This window comes from Scomber japonicus, chromosome 3 (genome assembly GCF_027409825.1).
Source record: "Scomber japonicus isolate fScoJap1 chromosome 3, fScoJap1.pri, whole genome shotgun sequence".
Lineage (NCBI taxonomy): Eukaryota > Metazoa > Chordata > Actinopteri > Scombriformes > Scombridae > Scomber > Scomber japonicus.
This window is the reverse complement of record NC_070580.1, coordinates 13,429,741-13,452,213: the sequence shown is the minus strand read 5'-3', so window position 1 is coordinate 13,452,213 and position 22,473 is coordinate 13,429,741. Positions and strand designations below refer to the sequence as shown.

The 22,473-nt window shown below is 40.5% G+C and overlaps 1 protein-coding gene across 2 annotated transcripts; it reads right to left on the bottom strand.

The window, feature by feature from the left end:
- Positions 1 to 121: 121 nt before the first annotated feature.
- LOC128354991 (trichohyalin-like) lies at positions 122 to 21,235 on the bottom strand. Of its 2 annotated transcripts, none has more exons than XM_053315125.1 (10): positions 21,080 to 21,235; positions 18,353 to 19,378; positions 15,229 to 17,314; positions 7,566 to 7,672; positions 6,774 to 6,870; positions 6,432 to 6,576; positions 6,157 to 6,293; positions 5,844 to 6,040; positions 5,658 to 5,738; positions 122 to 3,853 (listed from the first exon to the last, which is right to left on the bottom strand). In XM_053315125.1, exons 2-9 carry the CDS (start codon positions 19,366 to 19,368, stop codon positions 5,663 to 5,665), a joined length of 3,861 nt encoding a protein of 1,286 aa, XP_053171100.1. In that variant the 5' UTR covers positions 19,369 to 19,378; positions 21,080 to 21,235; the 3' UTR covers positions 122 to 3,853; positions 5,658 to 5,662. The 2 variants fall into 2 exon arrangements, with proteins under 2 accessions (XP_053171100.1, XP_053171101.1); XM_053315126.1 differs by having other exon boundaries at positions 18,353 to 19,375; positions 21,080 to 21,227.
- Between the last annotated feature and the right edge of the window lie 1,238 nt (positions 21,236 to 22,473).

Below are 22,473 nucleotides of genomic sequence, written 5' to 3'. Positions count from 1 at the left end.
GTAAAACATGAATGAGACTATATGTTATGTTGTGTCTTAAAATGGACTTGTAGGCACCTACTATGTGCAATAAACACTACAAGCTTTCCATCAAAAACATACAAATACAAACAATTGTATTTCATAGAAAAAGTTTTAATAAAATTCCCCAAATTTCCTTTTATCATACATTATACATGTTGATCATCAGTGATTACAGAGTTGACAATGGTTATTTTTTACCATTAAAAACAAAGGCACTTAAAATAATTTCATCAGATTAACACACTTTTGGAGTTAGACATTTTACAAAACACTCCCAGATTCTGTTGTTGCATTCAAGCATCATTGCATTTTCTCCCAGATAACGTACTGATATCGTAAACATACCAGCTATTGGGCATTTTAATAAAATCAGGGAACACATCTTTGAGTTGTATTTACATCTTATTTAAAAGAGAAGTAAGACATCCATTGTGTAGCAAAAGGAAACATTTCCTTTGACCCTGTTACTACAGGTAGGTACATGGCCATGCTATTAGATGCACTGTGTGGACGGTAGTTATTTAGAATTTTTTTTATGATTAAATTTTTTATAATGCAGCATATCATAGAGCAGACAGTACAGGACATTTATACAGAACAGAAGACGGCCAGCCCTTAACGTAAAATAAAAACCATGGATACAAAAAATGGTCATTAATTAACACATTTACATTCCATTAACATGCAACCAAAATTGAACCCATGTCTCGGCCCCCCACCCCAACAATTAATTTTTCCCAACATGTGCTCATATGATGAAATCATTTCATCAATCCCTTCCTTCACAGTTGGACATATAGGGTTCATCCAATTTTGTAGTTGTAGCTGTGACAAGACCATATTTTATTTGTTTTATTGTCAAGAATGCTCAGGATGGTTGATACCATAGCCCCGTTTCCACTAAGGAAGTTTCTGGTAAAAGTTAACCAGATCATGTGCAAATGTGTGCCCAATTCACACTTAAACTTCAATCAATGATTGTTGTCAGCAATTTCTATTTTGTGAAGTCTAGTCGGTATCCAGTAATATCTGTGAACTATTTTATATTGAATACTTGTCTCTCCACACATTTGATATAATATCTGACCACTCATTATCTTCAACATCATTTGTAGGGTCCTTCTGCCGTATTACTTAGAGGTAATTATGGGAATCACCTGTGGAGTGTTTGAACACTGTAAAACACTGACACTTTATGAACATCCTGAGGTAATGCAGGTACTCAGTTAAAGAGTTACTTGGTGGTTCACCATTCTTGGATATATTACCAAACACAGTGTCTCACTTTTTTATATATTTCCAGAAATTCCCTCCACTTACAACTCTATATTTCCTCAGCACATCCAGACATGACATAAATATACCCTTCTCATACCAATTATATTTACTCCTGCAGACTGACATTCTTTCCAGTACATCACATCTTTTCTCATGTGTATTTTAGAGTAATTCAAGAGTGAGGTATATGACTGGTTTAAAAAACTCTTTGAGTAAGATACTAGGAGTGGTAATCGGACAATATGGTGCAGCAAGGTTCCATTCCATAGTTCTATAGTTAGCCAATCTACACCCAGATCAGCTTTAACACAATGTTTAGGTAGTTTAGAGTCCTCCTTTGTACCTGCCCATGCACATCTTATTCTTCTTATGAGATTTTGTATTAATATTTTGATGTACTGCTTATACATGAAATCAGGGATCTTTAAAGGAAGCATCATAGAGAGATAATTTAACTGAGGAGCTTCAACCAGAGATTTAATTACTACATGTGAACTCAGAATATAATTGGATAGTGTTCTTAAATGGGAGTAGGGAGTTGAAGGAATTGCTAATAAGTAATACAATATCATCAGCATAGAGCATCAGCTTATTCTCCCTTCCAGCTCCCTTCACTCCTCTAATATTTGGATCTGCTCAAATCATGATTTCCAAAGGTTCCAAGAAAATTGTGAATAACAGCAGAGAAAGAGGGTAATTGGGAAATTATGCAATTTGTTTGGGAAATTATTTGTAATTTTTTTTTACACACAGTAAGTCCTGATCCACAATTTAAGACAGAGCCAAACCCAAAGAATGACAGAGCTGTACTTAGGAATCACCATTCCACCCTGTCAAAAGTCTTTTTCAGCATCCAGGGAGATGGCAGTGACTGGGACACTAGTTTGAGGAGTTCAACCAAATTAAATGTAGTAATCTTCTTAAACTGTCAGCTGCGGACCTTCCTTTGATGAAGCCAATTATATTGATTATAAATGGCAACACTTTCTCTAATCGTGAAGCTAATACTTTAGTCAGTATTTTACAGTCCTCATTAATTAAGATTTGAGGGATCCACTGCGTCGCTATCTTTTTCTAGAATCAATCATTTTAGTGCTTAATTAAATGTATTAGGCAAAGACTCCAAATTAAATATTTCTGGATACACTTTTAATAAGATAGGAGCCAACATGTCCACAAATGTATTGAAATATTCAATGGGACAGCAATTCATACCTGGAGACATTTAATGCATGTTCTGCTTTTTAGTTTTACATATATTATCTCATTCAAACTTCTGATTGCACAAGTATAAAAATATATAAATCTAAATCATCTGTATATTGTCTTGATAGAGTCTTTTCCAATGTGGTTATTTCAAGTTATTTGGCTCATGTTTTCTTTTTTCCTTTTAGATGTTTGTGCTATCCATTTTCCTGCCGTGTATGCCTCGGGATGCCTCTTATATTGAAGACAACTTCGCTATGGCCTCTACATTTAATTCAAAAAACAGAGTCAGGTCCTCAGCCAACTTTTCACTGAGCACCTCTTTGTTTAACAGCACTGAGTTCATTCCTGTTTCAGGATTTAAATCAATTTGAGTTTCAACTGGTGTGTGATTAGAGTAAGATTTAAGGCAGTATATTCTTTGTCACTTGGGTTCATTAACAGCCATATATCCACCAAATCTAAATCATCTATGAGCATATGTAAATCAGCCTTATCCCTCAGTACCAGTAACCTCCATAATTTGCTTTTTACCAGTAATAGGGCCCATTACTTGATTTATCATTGAAATCTTCTCATTTCACCTTGTTTGGTGCCCTAATTTTTGTTCAGTTCATTGATTAAGTCAGGGTCTTCCAGGTGCATATTTATTCCAAACTAATACCCTTTAAGCCTGTTAATAAGGGCATCTACACAAATTATCCTCCCTTATTTGTCCTTAAATTCTCCAAGCATTTTTTTTCCTTAATTATAATCATTACTTTTTTGGAGTAACTTATCATTTTTCTTAAAGTGCTAGGTAGGTTTACTTGAGACAATCTATGATTGGTGAAATAATGTAAAAGGCATTTTGTACAATTTAAACTAAACACACACAAGGTGCAATCCACATTCAGAATTTCTGTACATATGTGTGTGTTTGTGTGTGTTTAAAAGAAGATACTTTGCTGAAGGCCTAATGTTATCAGTCCCTGTCAGTAAATGATGGACTTACACAGCCAAACAAAGCAATGAACCAGTAAGACAATGTGTGGCTTTGTTCTACACTACATTAGGATGTTCAGCCTCCATTGAGCCTCTATACAACAGTTGATAAAACATTTACTTGGCATAAACACATCACAGTCTTGGCACATAGTCTTGGCACCATATTCCATTTACAAGATGAAAAGTACTTGATGGCCTCTATGTTCAGCAAAAGCCTGAATTCCCTTACTGCATATCTCAGTAAAGGTCCAAAATAAGGCACTCAAAGTGCAAAGTGGAGCAATCGTGGCAAGGTGTCTGTCAGCAGCAATATCTGAGATGGATTGATTCTTGCTCAAGAGCAACAGCACAGCGTCTCCTAAAGGGAACAAAATATACACAGTTAGTTCATAGAGAAGTTTCAAAACCACAGATGACATTTACTTTAGTTAATACAGTCAGCATTTATCATGTATGTACTGGATGGGTTTTTGTGAAAGTACTCTACCATGAGTACATTCATTTTTAGCACAAGTGGCACTTAAATCCAAAACCCTGTTATGCCCTTTTCACTAAGCCAAACATAAGAACAGTAAATGTGAAATCAAAATATAGCTACAAGCAACAGCCCTAAGGGCAAGTAAAAGTGCATCAAGCAGCTTAAACTTAACACCGACGCCTTCTTAACCACTGTGCCATTGTAACCATGATAGGAGAAAAGGCTGTAGAAATATTGCCAACTTCCTGTTTTTCTCTGTGCTGTCAGTTTAGTCATTCAGCACTTAATAACATGATTGCTCTTGACAGCATTGCAGAGAAGTTTGAACCATTCACTCTCTATTATACGAACAACTATTCAGCTGACTTGCATAATGACTCACACACAAATCCATTCTTGTAAGTTATGTCAAAAATCCCATGCTCATTTAAGTTTATGTTCCTGGAATGAAGACCTATTATCTACAGTTCACATGCACTTCGTGGTCTGTGAATGCTCTCACATATATAATGTGTCTAAAAATTCTGTTGTGAAGCCATAGGAATGTCATACAAAACATGTTTTTTCCCCAAGTGAACACTGGATCATCATTGCCTAAGAACAGCTAAAATGTGTCTCTGACAACCAATAATGTTGTTGAAATTGGAAAAAAGAAAGAAACTAGAAATACATTCTTGTGATTGTATGCCTCCGCCAACCAGTCAAGTTACAGTTTACATCAATGTCTGGCCAGACTCATATAGTATTTGTAGTGATGAAGGAATGAAATAAAAGGCATTCACTGTATTTTCCTTCAGTGTTCACATTTTGCCAATAAAGCTGATTCTGATAGAACAACAAAGTTATGGCCATGATAGTAGATGATGCTTCAGATATAAATGTTGCTGCAAAGAAGCTACACATTCTAAAACATGGAAGCTTTAAACACATCTTCAACCTGGCAGCACAGAAGATCCATCACAACAGTCTCAAACTGGGCACCCAAGATCATAAAATATCATCACTTCATCATGTAATCCTATTAGATAATATTAAATATGGTCATAATTAGCATTAAATTAATTCTTGATTTATGGCCAAAACCATGTTTTGTGAGGCCTCTGACCACCAAATTCTAATCAATTCATCTTTATGTCTAAGTGGACATTTGGGACAGTCCTGACAATAATTGTTGTCGACATGATATTAACAATATTGCTTCAAATCCCACATGAAACACAAAAAAAGCTCTGAACAGGCCCTAAAGAGGAACATGGTCTAGAGTGAAAGATACGATACGATACGATACGATACGATACGATACGATACGATACGATACGATACGATGCAATACTATGCGATGCGATATGATATACTTTATTGTCCCCATAGGGAAATTTGTCTTGGACTCAACGCTGCGTGCATAAATGCCTCCATGGTTACAGCAGAAAACATATGAACAAAACAGCTCCAGCTGTTTCAATCACAACAATAAATTACACATAACAAAATACTGCACCCACCCCATGGTAAAAAAGCACATTGCACATAACATATTGCACACACGGCAGGGAAATACCTCCGACATACCGTCAGTGTATCACAGGGCAACAACAGAACTCTCCATTTCTATAGCAATATTTTAACTGTATTATACAGAAAAGCTTTTGTGTCTCTAGTATTTTAATTTCCCCCTAATACTCACTTGGGCTACGCTTCACCTTCATGTTGACTGAGACGCTTCTTAGACTTCAGTTCTTTCAGCCAAGCAGGAGAGGATACGGCACTGAACAACACATAGAATCAATATTTCAATCACTTTTGCTAAACATTTTTGCATGGGTCTCATCTTTTCTCAGGATATGAGTGTGCCGTCATGCTCTGTTCTTACCCTCCGTCTGCCTTGCCGATGGGTGGCAGCACTCGTGCAGCTCCCGCAAGATGTGAAGCAGAGCGAGAAGAACGTGACAGTTGTGAGGGAGATGGTGCTATCTCCTCATTTGGACTTTCCTTTGCTTGTTTGCTCTTATCGTCTGTTTCATCTCCTCCTCCAGCACCTCCTCCACCTGTTTTCTTTTTTAACTGAGCCTTGGGGAACAAGTTAAGTACACATTACTCCATGTCAATTCCACCCTTTTACATCACGTTACAGTATCTATCATAAAACAGTTAACTTAAACTCTGCTCAGACTCTGAGAACTTACAATTAGGGCTGCAGGGTTCAAGCCAGGAAATATGGGGACTCTCTGAGAAGTGGGAGGAGGAGAGCAGACTATTTTCGGTTTAGGCTGTTCCTCCTCAGAATCTGACTCCCTTTGCTTGGAAGACTCCTCCTTTTCAACTGAAATAAAGTTAACGCATCAAAACATGCACTTAGTCAAGATTTCCAGACTGCTCTGCGACTACATCGGATGTATTTGGTGGAAATATTGCTTGTTTACTTTGAAACAAAAAAATCAGTGATGGATGCTGTAATAACCTGTGGAGTCACTGGACCTCCAGTCAGGGCCGTCCGTCTGAGTCAGTCCTGTACAGAGCCGGCTTGGTGGACGTGTTCGAATTCGCCTCTTACCCAGATCTGCCTTGGATCTCTGCGCACTGGTGTCAAGGAGAGGAGTGGAGCTCTGTGCAGAGTAATGAATAGACACTGTATTTATTGGCGTATATTAATGCGCCACCACACTACAATGACACACACATTTTCTGAGACAGATATGCAAAGTAACAACCAAATCATATGTTAATGTTTGTAGCAGATGATACAGACATCAGCAGTCATGAATCATGACAGGGGAAAGTGTCAAAACAGAGAGTCACCAACCTCAGGGAATGGAGGCAGGTCTGGTTCTGGTTGAAAATCAGTAGTCTCAACATCTTCAGAGGAGACCTCAGGCAGCTGGTCAGCGGCAGGCTTTACACTGAGGAACAAAGAAAACTATTCAGAATAACACATATTAAGCTGAGAGGGCTTATATTACTGTTGAGATGCTTTTAGCTTAGTCTTGAGAGCTTTTTCCATCCAATTTAACAACCTCAGCTCTTCAGAGTTTCTGTGTTGTGCTCTATTAACCACAAGGGGGCACAGGGAGCTCAACTCTTGACAGTACTTCACTATGCAGCTGCACTTGGTTATACTGTTAAAGGAATTATGTTTCAGAAACAGAAATCTCACTATTGCATGTTTCATTCAGTTAAATATTCCCAGTAACTCATGAAGTTGAAGTTCTTTTAAATTAATATGTCACTCTCAAATGCAGAGAAGCCAATATGGTCTCCCAGCCAAACTATGTTATTACTGGTTACACTTCAAGCTTCACTGATTATATTAAGAAACCAGAGCTAAACTTGGCCCTCCTAAACTGCACCTCCAGGCTACTTACTTCAAAGTGAGATGGGTTGGGGTTAGTATAGGGTGTGTATTCGCAGGTGTACCCAGTTTAAATCAAACCATGTCTACGTGGAGCCCCACCTTCAGCACATGACACAAAGACTGATCAAATTAACCTGTTCAGTCCTGTCTGTGTCCAATAATTGAAATGGAGTTACTGACATCAATCTGCAGTCCAAGGGCAGTAAGAAGGGTTTGTATTGTATTACACCAAAGCTTTCCTACCTGTGAGATTCAGACGTCGGTTCACAGGCACCATTCTGCTGGTCTGGCTCAAGGTCTATCAAAGCATCAGTGTCTTGACCATCTGTACAATAACTGTTAAGTTGAGTCTAAGAGACACAAAGAGAGACTTTAAATTGGTAAAAATGAACAAGAAAGCCGGCCATATTAAAAAAGAAAAAAACAGGAAACAATAAAGGAAGAAATTAGAAGTGTTTAACCTCCAATTTCCTTTTTTTCTGTTGGCCATGCTGCTTTCTAATATGAACTTTGGTCTTTCTGTAAATCTGCATATTAGAATTTCACATTGTGGGACTGTGGGGGGCAGAAAATGAACTGTGTGTTGAGCCACGATCACTAACTACAGAGGGAGCGAGGACTAAGGACCAGCCAAGCATGCATCTTTTAATGAGCTGGTCACAGAGGCTGGGCTGTCCTCAATAAACACCATGAGCATGTGTTTGCATGTACACACGCACGCGCGCGCACACACACACACACACACACACACACACACACACACACACACACACACACACACACACACACACACACACACACACACACACACACACACACACACACACACACACACACACACACACACACACACACACACACACTGGCATACACACCTATAATATACATGTACACACAGATAACCCAAACACACTCATGCTGTCACGCCTACATGCTGGAATGCATGGGTGCACACAAAAAGAACTCACTCACAAGAGCAACTATTGAGCACTTCCTCACAAACATTCCTTTAAGCTCACTTCACATTTACACAAGGTACACATCCCTCTCTTGTGTTGTCTGATATTGTCACCTGCAGAACAACACTTGTGAAGGTAAGGCCTTAGTATGATTTCATACACGTCTCAAACACTTCACAAGCCACTTTATTACTCAGCATTCATATAGCAGCTTCCTATAATCAAAGACTGTGTTTCGTTGCAGAGAAAAACCAAGTCTGCTCTAACAGAAACACGAGACAACTACTCCACAGTGAAAGATTGTCTCCATATCCTTCCAGTGTAGTTGAAAAGAAGACTGAAACCGCATTTTTCAGTAAATCGTGTGACTCTGACACCTGCCTCTATGATCATTTCCAAAATCTCCTAAAGAACAAAAAAGAGGAACTTAATTCATTTTATGTTTGGCAGTGAAACAATTATGCAATAATGAAAGAGAAAATGGGTTTATCTCAGTCTGAAACAGTCTGCTTTCCTTAAATCTATGATTCAGAAATGACTCTGCCACAAACAAAATGCAAATTCCACTTGTCATATGCAGCATATATGAAGCATACAGTATATATTATCACCTTATATAGTTGATAAGGCAATGGTGGTAACAAACAGCTGCCTAATTGCACATCTAGCAGACAAGAAGCAACAACTAGCTTTCATATGGATCTGTGTTTGTGTCACCTGACAAATAATATTCACTCTCCTTTTATCTCTATGTCGGTTTCTATCAGTTCCAGAGACAGTTTAGCGACCCCTTAGTTGCTAAATGCTCTTGTATGTTCACTAGTAAGTAGCTTACTTTGTCTGTCTGCTGTTTGATGCTAGGAAGGTAACTTATAGTACAGTGGGTTTATCAGTGAAAGACATGTCTGTTGTGGTTGAAAACAGACATTGCACTGAAAGATGCTTACATGTTCTGAAACATGTTTCATAAAGTTAAGGGGAAGAACAGAGTTATAAATATCTGTGTGTTTTTGTCAACAAGCGACACCTGTCACATCTAACATTCAGTCATTTGAGCCATTCAACTTGAAAGTATATGTTAGTGCAGCTTTACTCTGCATGTGCACAGAGTATGCTGGTAGACTCCTTATTTTACTAATAATAACTGAACAGTTTAGGACCACTGTAAAGTAACATACGTTAAAAACTTCACCTCTAAGCTGTAGTAATCGCTGTGTGTCTGTGTGAATGTACCAGTACAGTAAGTGCACTGGAGCGTGGAGGATGTGCAAGTCAAGACAGAGTTAGCTTCATTATAGTTTACCACCATCACATTTTTGTCACAGTCAATGGAATGTGTAGGAGAGCTTGTTTACGACGTAGTGGGGAGGATATCATCCTAAAGATGCTATGAGTACAACTAACCACAACTCTAATCCAGGATAACAAATTAAGACTGTCAACAAAACATCACCTCTAACAAGGGAAAGTGATGCATAATCAAATTAAGAGTGGAAATAGCCTGCACGTTCCTTTCTCCTTTTAGTCTTTGTGTCTCGAATGCATGTACACCCAGTAAGATGAAAACACAGACAGACACAGACACACACACCTACACAAGTATGCTGCGTCCACTGTTCACAAGTCCACAAGTTATTGTAGTTCATATCTAAACCAGATGGTGATAAATGTGGCGTTGAAATAAACATCAGATATACGATGTGTATCTACTCTTATCTCCTTTTCGGTAGCATGCCAAATTTTTAAAATAAAATTCTACATTGAGGCCAATTTAATCATTAAAATCTACGTCGATTCCAAAGTTTTAAGAAATGCTATACTATGTAATACATAAATTATAGATATCATATTCATATATGTATATAATTAGTAGTGGTAGGGTAGTGTTCACACTATAGCATTACAGGAGAAGTTGAAAGTTGAAATCCAGTATTGACAATACTAGGATAAGTAGATAAAAATTGATGGCTATACGCATGGATATCGACATGAAATGTGATAAGATATTGCCATGACTAAAGCAAGAGCAAATGTGGGCAGCTCAAACATCAGGCAGATGTAGCTAAACTGGACATAGACATCTGCAGTTGGATGAGCCTCATCTCACTATGTCACACTTTGTTTTAGACCTCTGCTTTATCTCTGACACACACCACAGACAGAGAGGGAAAGGGCATGCATGTGTGCTGATAAAACACCACATTTGGACGACTTTATCAGATAACCATGTCCTTCCTGAAACAGACTGCCACTGCCTACTGCACCCCCTTTTCACATTTGCATGTTTATCTCTTAACAAATGGGGATGTACACATTTGGTTAGGCAATGAGTTGCATGGAGCTTTGGTGTAAACTATGACCTAACTAAGGACCTGGATCCTTCTCTTATGTTGTTAAAATTCTTCTGATACAATCATTATTGTATGTAATTTTCATTAACCTCCCTGTTGATGCATTGAAGGGGTTATTTCCATTGACCTAATGTCAATGAAAACTAGCTAGCCAAGGCTATAAATGTAATATCTGATTTTCATTAAAACATTCTATTCATTAAAATTGACCTGGATATGATAAGAGCAGAATATTGTAGAGCAATCATTGACATTTCCTGTGTTGCTAAATCAGCTCTTACAGAGCAGGTTTGAGAGGCTCTCCTGTTCAGAGTCTGTCGGCTTCTGAGGGAGAAGTGGCGCATGGACCTCCTGCTCCGTCTGGCAAAGCTACGAAGTGGCAACATGGCTCTCTGAAACCTTCCCTCTCCATCTCCACTTTCTTCTTCCTCTTTATCGTCATTTTCCTCTTCTTGCTTTTCTTCCGCATTTCCCCAGACCAGCTCCAGAGCCCCTTGCAAGGAGCGTCGTACACTGCCCACCCAGCCTGCCACCTGCAGCTGGGCGGCTGACAGTTTCCCTCCCAAGTACTGCATGGCTGAAAAGCTCACACAGCTGGTCGTCCTGGTAGTAAGGTCACCATGGGAACTGGGTCACCGGAGAAACTGAAGTTCAGCTTTGTTAGAGATGAAGGGATTGTGTGGGTGAGTCAGAAAGCTGGGTCTGTGAGCTGGCTTTTAGTTGTCATTTTCAGCAGGCAAAAGGTAAAGAGAGCACAAATTGTCCTTTGTAGAAAACAGGCTTCTGATGTCATACAAAATGAAATATAGTCCACCTTTCACTTCCGTCCCCGCTCTCCATATCTTTATGGTTCAAGTCACACAAACCTCCTGGAACAGTTGATTATTTGCTCTCAGTAAAGAAGTAAATAGTCTGACCTGCCATGTGTTTGCACGCTGACAACACTATTCCACTGCAGCATTCACTGTGATGGATGTGACACCTTAAACAGCAACATCCCAAAGAAAGACTTTCTCATCATTACCATTATCCATTGTGAGTTTATCATCCATTTAAAACACACTGACAGAAGTCTCAATCAAGAAATGTCCTTATGTCTCTACCTTTGAGGTAAAAAAAAAACAGCAAATAAGCTTTGAGTCCTGCACACAAGAACTTTAACAGTTACCTCTTTTCATGAGCACCCTCTTTTTCTCTTTTGCTGAGACTTGATTCAGCCACAGTCAAGCCTGTTTGCATGTGTACCTGCGTCCCAGTTCATATTGCAACTCCATTTTCCATTCACAAAGAAAAAAAGCCGCGTGGGAAATATCTGTCACTCCAAACATCCAAAGCCAGGTACAGAGAGGTAGATCACCCCTTTATCTCCTCTAGACCTGAGGGATTTCAGAGAGAGTCAAAACAAAGCTGAGGTCTGTGCTCGGAAATGGAAAATCCCGAGGGAAGGAAGGTGCGGCAGGCTGGGCCAAGGTGCTTTCTGTACCTCCCTCTGCTGCTCTCTTCCTCTAGGTAAATGCAGGTTACTGAATGAACCAGGTCTTTGTGAGACCAGAAGGCAGAGAGAATAGTAGAAAACAGGAAGACTACTGGAAAGTTTAGAGAAAGTTGGAGCAACAGGGAGCACTAGATGACTGAAAGAATGGACAGTGGATAGTGAACTTTCTTGTCCATGGATTAGCCCAGCCTCTTTTGTGTGTATACATGCCAGAAAGTGTGTGTGTGTGTGTGTGTGTGTAGGGGGGTGACGGGCTCTCTCAAAACAGGGTGGAGAGATTGAGTAGAGAGACAGAAAGAGAGCAGATAGGGGCACCATGTATGGTCATTCTGACACGATGCCCTGTTTGCCAGATCCAAATGAGGACTGACCACATACCACCTAGGCCCTACTCACTATGACATCAGTCCATCCACCCGTCTGTCTGTCTTTTACTCAGTAGTCTCAGCGAGGGTGTGCACGGTCGGCTGCTCAGCTTGTGTTTGCCAAGTAAACATTTTACTCATTCTGCTCGGTCCAAATGAAAAGCTTTTCTCTGCCTGATTCATTTTACACACACTAGTGTCTTTGCTGTGGGATTTTCCCTTGCAGCCATAAAATGGTTAGCAAATAGCTATAATCATATGTTATTCATTAAACGACAAACGGTGGCTGTATTATAACATTGTATGGTTCAGTACATAAAGTCCTTGGATTCTGTGGTCCAAAATAAGGAAGTGCAACTTTTAAGACCAGCAGTGCCACTCAGTGGTGAAACTGCCACCATACACACACAATCATGACCAACAAAGCAACTATACAGTATCACTGGCTTTGGGGTATCTGAGTGGTTATGTACAATGCCGCCTTAAAGCAGCTCATTACTAACAGTATGTGGTTCATGGTCTGTTTCCTCAAGCATGTTCACAGAAACATAATATCACAATGATGCACACATAAACACACATACACACACAGTTCAGTGCTCCAGAGGGTTTAAATTAACTCTGTAAAAAATGTTGCATGTTCAAACAGGCGGTGAATTGATCTGTCTTGACTGGCACGGGCCTCTCAGCTGCTCATTCAATCTGATATGATCTCATTAGGGTCATCAACAACTCTTTGCTCCGTTCCCCTTGAACAGTTCATTTTTGTTGCCTTCTCTCTTCTCACAGTCAGGTCTTAAATATTGTACTTGACATTGTACTTTAAATTGTGTGGAAGATGTAGGTGTATTACTAAGCTGCAATCCTCACTTTGCTCTCTAATATTTCTAACATGACTAACATTTTCCAGGATTAGAAACATTTACTGACTATCACCCTCCCATCTGACTAGACTACCACTCATTTTTAAAGGAGTACACCAATCATGTCTATTTGTTGGTCCATCTGGAAGTTGGCTGTGACATTGCTTGATGACTGCTGTACTAATATAACTTCAATGGGTCCAGTGTGAACTGACCGCAAATAAGCTCCATGTTGGAAGTCGCCTTATAAAATTGATGTATCTTATCACATGCATACGAACACTTACAAGAAGTTAATATTTGTCTAATTTGAAAGATAAGCCACATGCAGGAGTGATCAAAGTCTTCGGTCGCCAACAATCAAAGGTTTTCCAGCTGCAGGATAAACAACAGACTTCAAAACTGGATTTTGTGAGAATGTAGAGCTTCATCCTGTCTGCTATGGCCTCTCTACTCTGTGTGTGTGTAGCTCAGGCCCGCCCTCAGTCAAGCAGTCACAGAAACCTGCAGCTCTTTAGACATGACACATAGAGAGCAGAACGGAACAGAAAAGAGAAACGGAAACCTACACTACGAATCCTGATCTCAGACCCCACATGTTGTTATTTGCTGGGGGATTACACGCCCACTACCCACGCTTCGAAGCTTCCCAAACACAGAAAAATATAAATACAGACAGAAAGCAGAGTCTCTGCAGATACATACACCGCCACACACTTCTCATGGGTCATTAGTGATGATTGAGAGGGAATATTTTAGTATGAGTTTATACTATACTATATTATGATATTTATTATGTACTCATCATCTGGTATATCAGAATTCTGCATTGATCAGTTCAGTTAACGGTGGTCAAAAAAAGGCTGTTGACAGCACGTATAAGATGGAGGCTTCAAAGAGGGAGAAATAGCTTAGCTGGCTCTTTCCTCTTTGCAAAACCACACAAAAACACTACTGAGGGAACGCTTCTATCTGCAAATACTCACCCACAGCTGCTGGAAATAACCCATCCAAGATGCCCATGTGAAATAATCCATTGTTCTTTCACACTTTATATCTTATCTTTTTCTTTTGAACTGCTTTTTAATGAAGTTTTCTTCATACATGCAAATAAGAACAAAATGAAAGTAACAAATTCTGCAACAGCTGCAAAAGGAAGGGTAAACCTCACTTCCTGTTAGTCATTTTTCACACATCAGCCACCAACAGCTATTGAGTTTATACAGTTTGATGTAATGTTACAGTTGCTGAGAGGAATCAGCAAATACATTAGGAGACTGAATGTACTGGAATGAGTCCTGCCCTTGCACAAATCTGTAACTGTATGTAAAACACAGAAAAGGGGTTCAATCTTACTTGTATCAACTTTAGGGGAAGTCATTTCAGTTAGTAAATTCAGATCCAGCCCTCATCACAGGTTTTGTGACACCTCTAAAGTCCACACTTATCTTTCTCTAACACTTTGTACTCTGACATTAATTAAAGTAATAAGCTCTTTCCAAGGGCAGATAATATGACTGACACACAGCATATGACACGTACAGACACATGCCAGCACGTGTTCTGAAGATAAACTGGCTGGAGTGAGTATAACAAGTCATTGTTGTACTTGCAATAGGAATGGCAATGTGTTGTTACAGGTAAAGTCTGTGGCTGCCAGGCTGATGTGATTAAGTGGTAAAATAACCACATTTCCATGACCGAGCCTGACTCTGTTCTTAACTTCACCCTTTCTGCGTAATTGGACACTTTAATATTCAGTTTTTCACATATTGGTATACGAGTATATAATTATGTGTGTAACCACAGTGTGTGTTAAAATCAATCAACATGGATGAAAATCAAGATGCAATACAAATTGTATTTACTGTACCTCCTGCTGCTTGTCGTCTTCTTCCCCTCCATCTTCCTTTTTCTCCACCTCTTCGTCCACCTTCATCTCCTTTTCCTCTTGTTTCTCCTTCTCCTTCTCTATCCCCATCTCCCCCTCTTTCTCCTTCCCTTCCTCTTTCTCCTTCTCTATCTCCTTCTCCGTCTCTTTCCCCTCCTCCTCCTCCTCTTCCTCCTTCTCCTCTTCCTCCTTCTCCGGACTCTGCTGGGCTGGTACAGGCTCTGGTCTGCCTGGTTTTTCCAGCTGCTCTGGTACTTTTTTTTCGTCAGTTCTGACTTCCAGGGGCACAAGAGTTGCCACCTCTTGATCCGGGGAGTACAAAGAGGAGCTCTGGACAGGACTAGTCTCTACTTTAGCCTGTGACCCCCATCTCTTTGGTTTGACTGAAAAATCGTCAAAATCCACCTCGACACAGGGGTTTCTGACGGAGAAGTCGTCATAGACTACTTCAGTTTGACTCTCTGTGGGCTCGTGAGTTTGATCTGAAGGGGTGTGAGGAGATTTGGATTTCTGAGGCACATCTTCAGAGTCAAAGCTGATTAAATCTGGCTCTGGCTCATCCACCGACATCTCGGATTTCTGAGGCAAATCTTCAGAGTCAAAGCTGATTAAATTTGGCTCTGGCTCATCCACCGACATCTCTTGTTCCCCCTCTTCTTCCTTTTGCAAATTGGTCAATGTGATTTCTTCCTTTTCTCTCAGTCTTAGTTTTTCTTCCAGTTCTTCTGCTCTCTTTCTTTCAAGTTCTCTTTGATGTTTCTTCTCCAGCTCTTCAGCAACTTCTTTCTCCATCTGAATTTTTATTTCCTCTTCTCTCTGTCTCTCCATTTCCATTTGCTTCATTTTCGCCATCTCTTCTGTTTCTTGCTGCCTTTTCCTCTCAAGCTCCCTCTCCTCCTCCTCCAACTCTCTCTGTCTTTCCCTCATCCTCTCTTCCTCTTTCTGTCTCTCCTCTTCTCTCAATCTTTCTTTCTCCTTCTGCTCTTGTCTTAGTATCTCCTCTTTCTGCCTTGCCCTCACTCCATCCTCCTCATTCTTTCTCTGCCACACCAACTCCAACTCCTTCTGTCTCTCCTCTTCATCCTCTCTTCCTCTCAATTCTTCAGTTTTGTTCAGCCTTTGTCTTTCTCTTTCCTCCCTCAATAGCTCCTTTTTCCTCTCTTCATCCTTCAGTTTCTCCTTATCTCTCTCCTCCTGCTCATGTTTAAGCACCTCTTCCATTTGCTTTGCCCTATCTCTTTCCTCTTCTTTCTGTCTCTGCAACATCAACTCCATCTGTCTTTCCCGTTCCATCTCCTCCTCTTTCAACCTTTCCCTTTCCCTCTCCTCTTCTCTCAACCTTTCTCTCTCCGCTTCCTCTTTTTTCTGTCTCTCCTTTTCTTCCTCCTTCAGCTTCTCTCTTTTCCTTTCCTCTTCTCTCCTTCTCTCCTCTTTCCTCATCTGCTTGGCCTTTTCTTTCTCCTCTTCTTCTTTTCGTTTGTTCTTCTCTTCTAACTCAAGTCTTTCCTTCTCCTTTAAGCTTTCCTCTTCTTTCCTTTTTTTTTCAAACTCCAATTGTTTCAGTCGTTTCTCTTCTTGGGCCTCACTGTCCTTGACAACAAGGGGGTCCTCCTCAGATTTATCCTGAGGAGCCTCATCTTCCTCTGTACTGAATTCAGGCTCTGAGCACAACTGTATTGGAGGTCCACCGTCATCTCTCTCCACCACACCAAAGTGAACAGAGCGACGTCTGACATTGTCACTCTTTACAGCACTTTCACTTGCAGCTGCGGATCCCTCGTCAGTGGCAGTGAGGGTTGCAGGTGGGCTGCAAGCACGTTGTTGAACACCACCCTCTGTTGATTTGCTCTGCTCACGTTCTCCTGGTGTCTCCTGTGATGTTTCAGATGACTTCACTTCAGGAGGAGCATCTTTGGATGTGACTAGTGGGCTCTTTGCAGGTTGCTCCTCCGGGGAGATCTTTGAGGTTGGATCCACAGTCTCTGTGGATGATGTCCCTGTTCCAGGGAGTTCGACAGGAGGACTTTTGGGTGTTTTCTCTGCTGTAGGAGCAGTTGCTGAATCAGAGCTGTGAAAGAGATAAAAGTCACAGTTAAAAAGAGGTTCAAACTGAGAGTTTATGATCCTGATCCACATGTATCTGTTCAAACGAGGTCATATGAAAGGGTCATGTACCTCTAGTAATTATTAGTTTAATTATATAGTTTGGTTTTATTTGCCAGTTCTTTAGATATCCATCTTACATTTCTGCTTCCAACAGGCTGGGTTTTGTTTGTAATACTCAGAGCATTGAATATTTACATTTAAAAAAAAATTAACATCAACTTCCTTCTCCAGAAACACACGATAATCCAAACAACACACTATCAACTGATGCCACATGGAACTATCCCATTTTCCAATGACATAAACACGTTTCTACTCGCCTTAATTGTATTGGAATAGTGGGAGATGAATATCTCAAAACCTAGACAAAAACCCTCCAAAACATCTAGGGGCTAGATACTAGGGGTGAACCAACCCTCTAACTGTGAGATTTTCACTAGATTTTGGAGTACTGACATCTAGTCTCAGAAAGACCCCTTTTACTTGGCCTGGTTTACACTCTTATCCAAATGTAGTTATCTTTTGGCATAAATCTGGCCACGACCTTTATACTGCAAGCAATATGATTCATTTACCACACCTCTATTAATGTCCACACACAGTGCACACTAAAATTACATGACAAAAAAGTCACTGTAGCTGACACTCAAACTTTCCTGTCTCAGCAGTTCCAGACTTGCACTTCTCTTGCCATGATTTTTTCACAGAAACTGGGACTCACGGTGGAAAACACTGCAGAAACCTTCCACACTCAAGACAGAAGGAAGCGACAAAAGCAACAAAAGGCGGTTTAGTCTAAATACAATATGTCTGCTGCAGGATCTGGCACAAAAGACGGAGAGAAGACTGTAACCCTGGCCAATAATAGCAAGTAATGATATGTGCCATTAACCTTAAAATAAACTTCTCGCTTGATTGCACTTGCAAGAGAATATTCTCTTCATTTTACTCATGTCTAGTCAAGTCACCAAACAGTACAGTGGAAAAAAAGCTCACTAACCTTTTAATGCGAATTCGGGGTGCAACCTGCGGCTTTTTCTCAATCTTCGGACCCTCAGAACCTGTTTCCACCTTCCAGTTTTTAATTCGCTCCTTCACACCTCCTCCACCATTTATGATTTCTGGCTCATCTCTCTTTGCAATGGGCTCTGGCTTGGACGACGAGTCAAAAAGAAGACTGATTCTGCGCTTTATGCTGCCTCCTCCACTGTATTCCTCCGTCAGTTTGCCTTCGTCACTCTCTTTGTTGGTTGGCTCTGATGTTGTCAGGCTCTGCTCTAGATCAGGGGGCACCGGCTTGTTAGCGGCATCCTTGCTGGTGGTTGTAGAGATGGTTATAGTGGGCTGGGGAGGCAGAGGTAGACCACCTGACTCAAACTTTGACGTGAGCACCGCGGACAGACGATTCCTGCCGCTACTCCTTCGATATATTGGTTTGGCTGTGGAGGAATCATCACCCCCTGATACCTCAAGGTTTTGGACGACAGTTGTCTCAGTTTGGTCATCCTTCTTTTTTTCGTCTCTCTGTTCTGAGTTAGTTACAACATCAGTGGATGTGCTGTGGTTTGTTTGGATGACATCTTCTTTCTGGATTGGCTCAGATTTGGATGTCTCCTTGGGTGGAGCACTTTGTGAAGCTGGATCTGATTTCCCTTGCGCTACAATAGAATCAAGAGTATCTTCTCCACGGAGACTTGATTTATTCTCTGTAGCTGTTTTCTGTTGATCTTTGGTGTTCACAGTTACAGAGCTGAGTTTGGAGTCAGAGGTGGCGGGCTGTTGAGGTGGTTTCTGATCAGGGGTGGTCAGAGTGGCTTTGGGGACATCTGGAGCCTCAGATGTACCAGTCTGGTGTGTTGTTGCTTGAGAGGGTCCAGTGACCGTCTTTGGAGCGTGGATGGAGTGAATGGTGGTGTTCTTCTGCAGAGAGAAGGGCCTGGGAGCGAGCCGAGGTTTGGCGGGAGGCTTAGGTTTGGGGGCGCGTTGAGTCTGGGAAGCCTCAATGGAGCTCTCCATAACTGAGCTGCTACAAGAGGAGAGAAGAAGAGGCGGTGTTTACATACAGGAAAATACACATTTACAATGAAATAATTTCTCACTCTCAGTTGAGACAAAACCAGCTTGTCATGTTGCTACAGAGAAGGCTTGAAAATCCTGATCGGTCTAGATTTTTGAAAGCACATTACTACTGCAGGAGCTGCTAATCAATCATACTGAACAAACAAAAGAATGACGCTATGAAGTTGTCATGCTGGGATCATTTTCATGTCCTCACATTTCTAACTATGAGTGTACACTTTTATAAAAATTTTAAAAACTACTTTCACAGCTGATGATTAGTAGATGTAATCATTTACAGATTGGAAAAATGAGATTACACTGCTATAAAATGCAAATTTCAGTTTCGTCATTTATAACCACACTGAAGATGGAAAAACTAACAGTGCAGACCAGTCAAGCAGCAGACAAGCAGAGAGTGGAGCAGTTTTGATGAGTCATCACACACATACTCAATGTAATCTGTACAGAAATGACACAACCACATCAGATCTTTCTCAACTGAACTGAGACCACTTAAAAGGCAAACAGCTTGCGACCTTCTCAAACTGTCACATAAGCATTTTGTTCTGTGCTAACAACAGTGAGAAACATCAGTCCAAATTTACACACCATGTGAAACAAAATAAAAGTAATGTTACCGAATTTGTAACACTAAATACCACAGAGACTGTATGTGGCATGTCATCTGGTTTGACCTGTAAGTAGTTTTGCACAAACCGGTAACTCCACACCCCACAGTTTAATACTGTGAAGTTTTCAATAATGTGTCAGCAAAATGTTTATTGTCACTCTCAAAATATCAGTCTTCAACCAGTTTGCATAAACAATGTCGATTCCAATACAGAGAGAGATTGGTTTCGTGATTGACTATTTGGTGCATTGCTCAAACACACACCTCTGGGTGTGCATGATATTGTGTAATGGGATCCTGAAGCTGTGTACACCACCCAGTTAAATTCACCTCTAGCCTCCCTTCTTTTCCTTACAGATGAACCCCTGAGAAAACAAACACTGTCTCGCAGGTAAAGCTGCAGCTGATAGATGGTGATTCCTGTTGTGTTTTTTTAGGCCACCTTCGTGGATTGCACTGAAAAACCATTCTGCGTTTGGCTTGCTGGCCTTTAAGCTTCTTTATCTTTGTTTGCCTTTAGTGCGTGTTACCCTGCCAAGGCTACACTCAGTGCCTTTCACTTGGATGTTTACCGTATCATTAATTCTGTAAGTGATGCTGTGAGAAGCTATAATGAACTCAGAAGCTGTTCATGAGCCAAACATCGCTGTATAATAACTTGTACAACGCATTCATCGGCATTAATCGGTGACATTAACGTTATTTTAGCGCCAATGTTTGATTATGGGTCGTTAATAAGTTACTAATAAACACACGTCCACAATGAACTCCCAGTCGTTGAACCAGAAGTGTCCGCTCAGACTGGACAAAGGAAACTTGGATAAATGAATGTAACTTTAATTAATCCTTAGAATAAACCCGTCTGCTTCTTTTGTAAGACGAAGAAAGTCATATTAAGGTTATTTGCAAAGCTTGGAAAACAGTAGACTGGAGCTGGTCACAGACTGTGCACCTGCTCTAAACATCAGCTATACGAACTTTATTCCCATCGCGTGAACGTTTCTTTAGTAGTTATATATAGTTTCTTTTTTTTACCTTTCGTTTTCACGCAGTCATACAGGTTGAGGAAAGAAGGAAGAGGGAAGAGGTTACAAAAGAAAGTGTTCCTCAGGTTTCCGCGATCGTCTCGCCTGCTGAGCTGTTGTGAGAGTGTTTTTTCTTTTTTCTTTTACACTTCATTCACACCAACAAAACGTCAGAGCGCTCCTCCACCCAGCAGACACTCCCTCTGCCCGCAGCAGGTGGAGCCACGCTGTGCCGGGGTCAAGCCTGACACACACACACTGACACACAGAGACACAAAGTGGTGACAGTTTACTTAAAGGTAAAAACGCACGTGTATTTGTGCAAAAAGTGTCCCATTATGTTTGATGTCTTTTAAACTGCCCTTAAGCAACAACTTCACTGAAAATACGTTGTCTCTGTTGTGTGCCACATATCTAGTCAGATAGCCTGTGCGTCATTACTGGCACAAATGTGGCTTTTGGGGCACAAAGTGGTTTAATTGGGTTTTAGGTCAGGGGTTTGTATCTTGGCCATTGCAGGTCTCATAAAGAAAAAAGAAAAAAAAGCTGAGTTTGAGCCAGAGATACTTAAACTGCAATTAAGGCTATGTGTACATTTTTTAATCTTTCAAACCACACTGAAAATGATCACTGTTTATTGTGAAGCTGTCATTTTGATGTTGCAGTGAAAATGTCTTTCACCAACCAGGTAATAGATAAATGTGTTTATTGACCAAGAAAGTATGATGAGCAATTATATAGTCTAATATAGTCTAATTTAACATAATTATGTTTTCTTTGTTATAATATATTATTGTTGTGTGTTTGTACATCTCACAGCTAAAGTGTGCATGTAAAATAGTTTAAGTGCCTTGCATGCTGGTTTCTTGAATTGCTGTGGCCTACTTTTCAGTTTAACACACTCCTAAGGACCCTTCTGTTACTGAACTATCACAACAACTGGGAGCTGAAATAAACAATCAGGGCTATAGTGCCTGAGGACCAGGACTGAAAACTACAGGACATGGCACTTAAACATAAGTGATTCATTTGACAACAATGGGTAAACCCATACTGCTTAGGTTTGGCCAAAAAACCATATCCCAATACCTGATATTTAAATGAGCTCACTGTGATATGAATTGAAATCATCAAAATATAAAATTAGGCCAAAGTTTCCTTTGAAAAGTCTCACCGGATGTCCTGTTTAAATGCCGTGCATTGACAGCAGCTGGTGAGAACTGGATAAACGGGTTCTGCTGAAGGCGACAGTCACTCCTCCACAGTGAAAAGGAATTGGATTCATGCAGCTCTCACTGCTTCTCAGTGCTGAGACTACCTGCGGCATCTTAACAACAGGAAGTGCCCATCACCTCTCACACAGTAAACCCTCATTTGCATAACACCTGGGGTCTTTTCATTTGC